The sequence below is a fragment of the Thunnus maccoyii genome, chromosome 5 (assembly GCF_910596095.1).
Source record: "Thunnus maccoyii chromosome 5, fThuMac1.1, whole genome shotgun sequence".
Taxonomy (NCBI): Eukaryota; Metazoa; Chordata; class Actinopteri; order Scombriformes; family Scombridae; genus Thunnus; species Thunnus maccoyii.
In genome coordinates, this window is record NC_056537.1 from 3,712,843 (window position 1) to 3,722,636 (window position 9,794).

At 40.0% G+C, this 9,794-nt stretch overlaps 1 protein-coding gene and 2 long non-coding RNA genes across 5 annotated transcripts; 2 read left to right on the plus strand and 1 right to left on the minus strand.

Annotated features, from left to right (window-relative positions):
* Positions 1-1,058: 1,058 nt before the first annotated feature.
* On the plus strand, positions 1,059-8,340 carry LOC121898101 (protein ALP1-like). 2 transcript variants are annotated; one of them, XM_042413017.1, is made up of 3 exons: positions 1,059-1,874; positions 6,084-6,201; positions 7,072-8,340. In XM_042413017.1, the coding sequence occupies exons 1-3, from the start codon at positions 1,096-1,098 to the stop codon at positions 7,516-7,518; spliced, it is 1,344 nt and encodes a 447-aa protein (XP_042268951.1). In that variant the 5' UTR covers positions 1,059-1,095; the 3' UTR covers positions 7,519-8,340. The 2 variants fall into 2 exon arrangements, with proteins under 2 accessions (XP_042268951.1, XP_042268952.1); XM_042413018.1 differs by having other exon boundaries at positions 7,075-8,340.
* LOC121898102 lies at positions 2,829-4,821 on the plus strand. Of its 2 annotated transcripts, none has more exons than XR_006096350.1 (6): positions 2,829-3,277; positions 3,451-3,513; positions 3,614-3,717; positions 4,179-4,317; positions 4,424-4,569; positions 4,673-4,821. It is a non-coding gene; the product is annotated as an uncharacterized LOC121898102 (long non-coding RNA). The 2 variants fall into 2 exon arrangements; XR_006096349.1 differs by having other exon boundaries at positions 2,830-3,277; positions 3,451-3,518.
* Positions 5,092-7,052, minus strand: LOC121898103. The gene is made up of 3 exons (XR_006096351.1): positions 6,459-7,052; positions 6,082-6,156; positions 5,092-5,659 (listed from the first exon to the last, which is right to left on the minus strand). It is a non-coding gene; the product is annotated as an uncharacterized LOC121898103 (long non-coding RNA).
* Positions 8,341-9,794: the final 1,454 nt, after the last annotated feature.

A 9,794-nucleotide genomic window follows, 5' to 3' on the forward strand; every position in this document is an offset into this window, starting at 1 on the left:
ACTCACCGGGTTTTACTGTGTAAACACAATCCGATAACAGTTGGCAACATTGCTTAATTTATGACAAATTTATATCAAAATTCTTAGTTACTGACCTTTGACTAGACTCCACAGCAAGTTGGAAGATTGCCCCACCTGAGTCTATGGCATCACGTGTGTTGCTTTCCTAGCTTAGTGACGGATATAGTACCTGTAAAGACGATGTCCTGCCCAGGCACATGCACAGATAGACCCCACGTGGTGCTCGAGCACCTGCCTTTTTGACCTCTGACTAGATAAGTGGCCTTTTACAGGTGATTTTTTTCTACTTCTTTTTCTAATTTTGTATTTTAGTTTTTAAATTTGGCCCATGGCATCGAGTACCAATTAAAAGCGTATTTTAATGCCTGGCAACTGCATTTCAGTTCTAATTCAGCAAGACCTCATGAGCCCCTGCCCCTCCCTTTTCAACTTCCACTGTCAGAGCCATCGCACGTCTCCCTGACCTGCCTTCATTGGTGACAGCCAGGTAAGCCAGTGTTGGCCTCAAAGAAGAAGTTGTAAAGTTTGTTTACTGTATCATAAATAATGATATGTGCAAAACTTGGCAGGAATAGTGAGACTTAATTGACACATGAAGACATCTTTACAGTATTCAAAAATATGATTGCGTTAGTGGGGGAGGGGGCAGGAGCCCAAGGGAAGAGATGCAGGTTTAAATCAAACACTCCATAGAACGGGCTGGCCCTGCTGGATTATGTATACACTCTAATTAACCTGAAACTGTCAAGCACGTACTGATAGATTGCAACAGGTATGATGAAGAAAGAAGGGAATTAATATCAGTACTAAATGGTGAAAAACACAATATTACTTTGGGGAATATGCTAGGAAGTAAGCAATCTTCTAATTAATTACTTAAGAGTAACAGGAATAATAGTGAGAATGTGTTTTTTCCGCCAATATAATGTTTCACAGTCAAGTCCAGTAGGTGGCGGTAAAGCGCCTATAAGCTTGTTTGTCAACCGCCATTAAAACTCAAAGAAGAAGAAGACGGAGAAGACGAAGAAGACGAAGACGAAGAAGAAGAAGAAGTTTGTTTACCGCCAGTTCAAAATGGAGCCGAACTCGGAGGATAACCCATCCCTGACTGCTGCGTTACTTTGCTCCATTTTAAGCCTGAATGTGCCTCCAGCGTTTGGTAACCAGATGTTCGAGCTGTATCAGCTCCAGACGGCGCTCCTGAGGCGGAGGAGGGTGCGGGAGATGATGGAGAGGGACCGGCGGCGGCGGCAGTATCTGCGGAGGAGGAGAGCCTTCCTGCTGTCCTCCATCGCCGGTATTCTGAGTCTCATCACCTCCACCAATAGACCCATCTGGGTCCGGAACCGAAGCCCCGGACAGAACTTCTGGTCAACGGCGGAATTGTTTGACGATGAAGAGTGGAAAGCGCAGTTTCGCGTGTCCCGGGCGACCTTCGACTACCTGGTCGAACTGATCGGCCCGATTATTAAACGCCGCAGGACGAACTACCGCGTTCCCATCGAGCCGCGCCGCAGACTGGCCATCACCCTGTGGTGGTACGCCCGGGCCGAGGAGTACCGCTCCATCGCCAACATGTTCGGCGTGGGAATAGCGACAGTGTGTATAATTGTGCGTCAGGTCACTTCGGCCATAGTGGACCGTCTGTATCACCGCTTCGTGTCGCTTCCGAGCGGACAGCGGCTGGACGACACCATGAGAGCCTTCCAGCAGCGCTGCTACCCGCTGTGTGCCGGGGCCATAGGCGGGACTCACATCCCCATCGCTCCTCCGAGGGACAACCCGGACCACTACATCAACAAGAGAGGCTGGCACTCCGTCATCCTGCAGGCTGTGGTCGACCACAACGTTTGGTAAGAAGACTTAAGACTTTTTTTGTCAACACAACCGTATACAAGAGCGCAGGAGAGGAGAACATTTAGTTTCTCTGGGGCCCATGGTGCCATATTTCACATTTAAAAGATACGTTCACAATTTTTCAAGTGTGTCTTAAAACAACAGTCAGGTTGTAAAGAGGGTTTCCTCGCTGTAATCATTCCTCCTGTTTATACTGGCTATTAAAAGATCCCCTGCAAATGCATTTTCAGTGTAAGTGATGGGGGCCACACAGTTATTTAGTGCAAAAATGCATTTAAAAGTTGATGTGAAGCTTATACGAGGCTTCAGCAGTCCGAGTTAGTCATATCAAGTGGATATCTGACACATTTACAGTCTTTTTAGCATCAAATTCCCTCTTTGTGTTTCCTCGGACAGTGTTTCCCTGTTGAGCTGCGGTGGAAGTATAGTAACAAAAAGAGGGACGTTAGCACTAAAAAGACTGTAATGTTGAAAGATATCTACTTGATTTGACTCATTTGGACGCTGAAGTTTCATATTAGCTTCAGAAAAACTTTTGAATAGATGAATGCACAGAAGGAGGACTGTGGATTTTGTCCCCCATCACTTACATTGTAAGTGCATTATGAAGGGATCTTCTAATGGTCAGTATGAACAGGAGGAATGACAACAGCAAGAGAAACATGTGTCATTGTTCATTTGGGCTCCTGACTGTTGTTTTGTGACAGACTTGAAAAAGTGTGAACCCGGCCTTTAAAGGTGCTGTAGGCAACTTTTATATTTAAAAAAATCTCTTTTTGTTAAATCTGCTGAAATTCTCTTCATATCCTGACAGATATCTATGAGCCAAGTATTCTGTGAAAAAAAATGAGGTTCCCATTTGCAAAAATCTACCAGAATGAAAAGAACCAATCACAGCCAGGTGGAGTGGCTAATCAATGTCAATCACTCGCTCCTCATAGCATCGTTAATTTAGCATTTAGCAAGATTCAGTTACAAACCTTTATGGCATATTTCAGTAATACAAAACGTACATTCGTGTTGGAACAGTACTAAAGACAAAAATATGACAGTAACATGTTAGCAATAGTACCCCTGATTTATATAATGTGTGTCAGGAACCTGCTGTGACGATATTGTTTTGAGATTTGTAATGACATCTTTATTTATAACTCAATATTTGTAGCTGATGGCCGTACGGACAGTCCAGGGTTCTGTGCTCAATACTGTACTTACAGCGCCAGGGGAAATGAGACAACAGACATCCGATCCGTTGTCACTATCGACAAGAGAGAGATGCAGAGGAGCTCTGTTGTCGTGGAGAAGGAAGGGTTCATGAGGAGTTTTCAGAAGCTCTGCAAGGGGACGACACTGTCTGAAGTGTGCACGGACGCACAGTTACAGATATCAGCTCTCTTCAGTAAGTTCATGTTATTTGGCATTACTCTGTGGCCTTAGTGCTTATTCTGCACAGCACTCCTACAGTCCTTATTTATGCTTGCATTAGTAAATATTAGCATTTACAAGCTTTTGCATTTAATTTGATTATTTAAATTCTGTATGAATATGTTTTTATGTTGTGTTTCTGTGCAGATCCGGACAGCTTGATATGAGACATGGATCCAAAAACCCTTGGCAAAAAGATACACGCAGCAAGTGTGGTGATTGGAATGAAATTTTAAAAAGTCAAGCAAAGACAACACCTACGTTTACTGAAAACAAGGACTTCTCCTGAATAGTTATGTTCTATGTTTAGGCTGGTCAGTGAAGGGGTTGTGCTTTCCTCCTGAGGTGGAATAAAGACAACTGCAACAATTTCTGGTATTGCTGCAAGATGACGTAAACTACAATGACTTCTTTGTGAGTATTAGAGTTTAATATTGTGTGTTTGTGAAGTATTACAGACCTAACTATATATACTAGGTTTGCCGATTGTATTTCTGGGCCATCATATTTTTTGCAAGAAGGTTTTGCTTGTATTGGGAGGTAGGGGTTTCATTATTTAACAATCTTCATATATGGAATATCTATATATTTTATCGTTATTTAACAATTCTTCCCCATACAAAGTCAGACATGCACAGATAAGTGTCTAGTTGTTGCTTGTACAAAACAGAGACTTCAATCATGGTGTGCTCTAATGTTTATTCCATGACTCGCTTGAGAAATCGAACATTTTTGTATTGAGGAACATTAAATCATGTATAGAAAAAATATTATGTGTGGATTTTCTTTATACAGTTTTTAACAAGTTGGAAAAATTCATGTTTGTGATGTTCTGCTTTAGGACATGTGGATTGACCTCCTGTATTATGTTACAGGAGAGCACGAATGGTCCCTTGGAGGAGGATGAAGACAGGAAGTGGATCGAGAAGGGTTCAGTGGCTCATTTAGCTCTGTCAAATGAAATTGACCTCAATGAGCGCTGGCTGAAGGAGGTCCGCAAGTAGCTTCACTGTGGTTTGTGTCCACTGTTTATTCTTCCTGTTGTCAGACTTTCTTATTTGCCCTTTCTTTGTATAGAGCTGCTGTACTTAAAATACTGCTTGTTATCCTGACTTTTCAGGTCAACTGCTGAGCTGGAGTCATTCCATAACCACATCCTCATGTATGCCAGCCAACGCATTTCCTTCAGCCCTCCAGTCTGTGAAGACTAGACCACAACCATCATGTCCACAGATCAGCCAAGAGAAGACCTGATGGCTCCGTAGAGTAAGTTTAAGTAAAACAATATATATATTTTAACATTGCAATTATGTGGTGATGAATACAGATCAAACTTATCAGATTTCTAATTGTTCTATTCTTTCCAAAGGTTTGTCAAATGAAGACCATGTGAAGTGTCTACTATCAGCAACAATTCATATTTCTCATTTGCCACCTGTTGGTTATTTATTTGTATTGTTATTTAACATTCTTTGTATGTATTACCTGTTCACAGGAAAAATAAATTCTTTCAACACATGTAAATTGTCATCATTCATGTAATCTTATGTTCTTAAAGAAAGGATGTTGATATGTTCATACCATTATTCAAAACGATCTTTATACTAGTATAAATTTGTCAAACTGTAAAGGTTTTTGTTTTCCCAAATTCAATTAGAAACAATCTACTGTAGTAAACACACTTTTTTTGTCTAATCAATATAAGGAGGAGGAGATAATATAAAGTAAGAAAAATAAATAACATTAGAATAAACAATATAACATAAATAAATAAGGTTTTGGAGGAATATAGTTATAAAAAAACAAACCTATTTACATTACTACAGTATAATACTTGTGCAATAATCAACTATTTACAATTGCAAAGGGATAAGTTACACTCTCCTTGGTATGAAACCCCTTTACTGTCCATGAGGATTTAGATAACGACTACCAGACACAGCAGCTTGGTATGACGACTCTGTGACCAGGACCCAGAGTCCCATACTGTCATGCAACAAACTGTCTGGTGTCCTGCCCTGCATCCAGAAGGTCCGCTACTGCTCGGATGTTATTCCACATCCTCCTGGCAAGGCGTAAGACTCCCACCTGCAAGATGTAGGCCTGCATGTGAGGCAGCGTTGAGATTCACTTGTCAGGCTGTTGGTTGCGGCACTTTCTCACCATGAATGTCGGTATTTCTCTGCATCTTTGGCACACACACACACGCTGAGAGGGTTGCCTCGAGACAGGAGGTACAGCACCAACAGGGGTGTCACCTGGCTGATGACCTTGAATATCAGGATGGGGTCACGTGTCAGACATTGCTCCCCAACATCTGGCGCATCTGCTGCAAATTCAGATGTTGAATTTGCTCCTAGTAATAAAAAAAATATTACATGAAAATGAATTCTTTGCTGAGACTGATGATATCCACAATTGTAAAAAAAAAAAAAAAAAAAAAACAGTAAATGTGACATTAGATGTAGTGGGTATTGTTTGGAAATGTACAAATACCGTAAATCAGAATCATCTGTATTGGTATGTTTACATATACAAGGAATTTGACTCTAGTGGCTCTCAATGTATTTACACAGAAGAACAAAAAAATCTTCAGGAATATACACAAGGAATGACTATATACAGATGGAACTGTAAAAAAAAGAGTCTGTATCATGGTTAAAAAGAAAATCTAAGGGATCTATATCAATCAGTGTTTCTAGTTTTAGTATTAGTATCTTTACAATGTGGTATTTTTACTTTTACATCAATAAAAATCTCAAAACTTCTACTTTTTACAGTTTCACTGATGTGTACGCTGGCTGGCCTGGAAGTACCTGCAGTGCCACAGTGCTGTCCAGCTCTGACTTGTACCTGAAAGCAGAGGACCGCCCAGATGGTTACCTGTTCCCCAGAGAGGTGAGTGTACAGGGCCTTAAAAGTCCCCTCCTGGTGTGGATATACATTAAAAATATCTATAGGGGTAGGCGATATCAAAATGGAACATTTTCTGGAAATTCAGTTGAACACTTTATAGATGGTGATGATAATAATAACAATATAAAAACAAAGAATAAAGGTGCTAAACGAACAACAGAATAAAACTAGCATCAAGTAAAGGGAAAACAATGTGATAAAAGTACATTTTAAGCTTTGATTTAAAAGAAGCCACTGACTCGGCCTGCCTTATTTCCTTGGCAGGATGTTCTAGAGCCTCAGGGCTCTTATTTCAAAACTTTGTCTCCTTTAGTCTTCGGCCAAGAGTCTGGAACAGATAGAAGGCCCCCGCCGAGGATCTCAAAGTGTGAGCAGGGTCATACAGGAATAAAAAGATTTTTGTGCCTTGAAAGTAATTAAAGGAACCTTGAAATCAGTTCAGTGGAAGCCAGTGTAAAACCGGGATGATGTGTTCAAACCTGTTTCCTCTGGTTAAAAGCCTGGCAGCTGAGTTCTGTACTGTCTGTAGCCAGTCTACGGTTTTTCTATTTAGGCATGTAAAAAAGTCTGTTGCAGTAATCCAGAAGTGATGAGATAAAAGTATGTAAAATCTGTATTTTTAAAACTTGAAATAGGTCACACTCTGGCAATGTTCCTTAGTTGATAAAAGCATGTTTGTACAAGTTTTGTTATGTGCTGCTCAAAGTTAAAGTTAAAAGTTTCTTTGTCTTTTGTTTTTAGTTGAGTTCAATTGAAGGAAATTCAATTGAATTCAGATAAAACAACCAAATGAAAATGTTTTTGTCTAATCCACTGAATCAAACAGAATTAAAACTGATGTCTCTTTTTCAGAAGTCAATCCTGTTCGACGGGGTGGAGATCCCCGTCCACCTCATCGGCGACACGTCGTTCCCCTTGAAGCCGTGGCTGATGAAAGGATACAGCCAGGAGCACCAGCTGTCTCTGGAGCAGCGTCGTTTCACCTACACGCTCACCTCCGCTCACTCGGTGGTCGACACGGCTTTCACTCAGCTGAAAGGACGATGGAGGTGCCTGCTGAAAAAGACCGACATCGACATCTCGATGATGCCGAGAGTCGTCGCCGCGTGCTGCGTTTTACACAACATCTGTGAACATCAGGACGACTGTTTCCTTCCTGAGTGGAACGCTGAGATTGCGCCTCCTGCTAATCATTTAATACAGCCTGACACAGAACCATATGATGGAGACGCGTACTGCACTGCTGAGGTCATCAGAGACACAATTACTTATAACCTGTTGACTATACTGGACTACTGAACCCAAAGACTACTCAACCAAAGATTAAGTTTTTAAAACTTTGTTAAAGCCTGCAGGGGAAAAGTGACAGCAGCTCAGTAAAGATCCAGATAAATACTCATTATTCCAACAGCGTTGAGGTTTGGCTGTAGAGATGTAAAAGTAAAACAGAGTTGTGAAGTGTGAGGAGGTATTTGAGGCGCACCTGGTTCGAGCCATAAAAGTCTCCTACATTTTTTTCAAATGACTCACAGTTCTCGTTCTTTTACAGTTTAGATCAACATGAAACTCTCCTGATTGAATTATCAAACAGAAGATGGACAACTATGTTAGAAAATACCTGGTTCTTTGATAAAAATAAAAAGAAAGTCGGAGCTACAAGCCTGTGGACGTAAAAACCAAAGGGGAGAAGTCAACTACGACTCCCAAGATGCATTTCAGCAAGAAACATCCAATCACAGAGCTTAAAATTCAGGATCAATTTTGAATAAATTCAGTGACCATGGTGATGTGTTTTCCTTGCAAATTCAACAATGAAGCGTTTTGAATTCATACCTCCGACTGACCTCTTCTCCATAGCAACAGCAGCTGAGGTTCATGGGTACTGTAGTATTTAGAGCCTTCCACCAAACTGACAGAAGAAGCCTGATTTCTCAGAAAGTAATATTTGTAAATGTAAATAATTAAAACAGATGCTCAGAACAGAAACATGTATGATGGTTACAATAGCCAGGAGAGTCCTGAGTTTGTAAAGAAACATTTGAATTTATATAACAGAATGTGTAAAAACACAGCTCCTCACACTTCACTTCTCTAACTCTGGAATAAAGAGCTTTAACTTGAGTATCATGGAAAACAAGATTTGTCTGTTGTTTGTTTAAATGTTGTTTTTTCTCTGATGAAACTGTACTGTTCGCAGACAGTCACATCACCGATATTTCCATTAACAGTCAATCTGTTGATTTTTTTTTTCTGATTTATCATTTAACTTTGCAAACGCTCCCGCTTAAGCCACAGAAGACTTTACACAAGTTAACTCAAATTCATGTGTAAAATAGGTGGAGAGGCTGTTTTATATTCTATTGATTGTTTCAGCTTTAACATTTAAAGAGTTTTAAAGTCAGGTTAGTTGTTTAAAATCTAAAACATTATGCTTCATTCAATCAAGATGAAAATATGTAGTTGTAAGAATGTTACAAAAATCCATGTGTGAAACAGAAAATTAGTCAATTTAATTGATTTAGTGCTGCAGATGATGATTCTATTAATTATCAGTCTGTTTTCTTGATTAATCGATTAATTGTTTGGTCCATAAAATGGTCTTAAATACCCAGTTAAGATATTCAAATGTCTTGTTTTGTCTGACAAATAATCCGTAACCCAAACATATTCTGTTATTGTTATTTATAGTCACATTTACGAGGCTAGAACCAGAGAATGTCTCTTAATTACTGCTATTTTTACTTCAAAGACAGGTTCACAATTTTTCAAGTGTGTCTTAAAACAACAGTCAGGTGTCCATATGAACAGTGAAAGAGGTTTTCCTCGCTGTAATGATTCCTCCTGTTCATACTGGATATTAAAAGATCCCCTTTAAATGTGCTTTCAATGCAAGTGATGGAGGCTAAAATCCACAATGTGTCCACACAGTCATTTAGTTCAGAAATGCATTTAAAAGTCTCTGTGAAGCTTATATGAAGCTTTAGCGGTCTGAGTTAGTCATATCAAGTGGATATCTGACACATTTAGTCTTTTTAGCATCAAATTCCCTCTTTGTGTTTCCTCGGACAGTGTTTCCCTGTTAAGCTGCGGTGGAAGTATAGTAACAAAAAGAGGAACTTTGGCACTAAAAAGACTGTAACGTTGAAAGATATCTACTTGATTTGACTCATTTGAACGCTGAAGCTTCATATTAGCTTCAAATTAACTTTTAAATACATTTTTGCACAAAAGGAGGACTGTGGATGTCCCCCATCGCTTCCATTGTAAGGTCATTATGAAGGGATCTTCTAATGGTCCGTATGAACAGGAGAAATGATTACAGCAAGAAAAACATGTTTCAATGTACATGTTGGCACCTGACGGTTGTTTTGTGACAGACTGGAAAAATTGTGATCCGTCCTTAAAGTTAAAGGTCTCAATACTTCTTCCACTGCTGGACATGTACGTAGTTTTAAGTAAGTTGGCAGTGTTCCTCGGTTTCATAAAGGTTCAGAAAAGGAAGCTGTAAGTTACGTGTTTACAGGGCTGACTTTACGACGGGGCGCAGCCGAAAACTGGATTTAAAACTTAAAAAG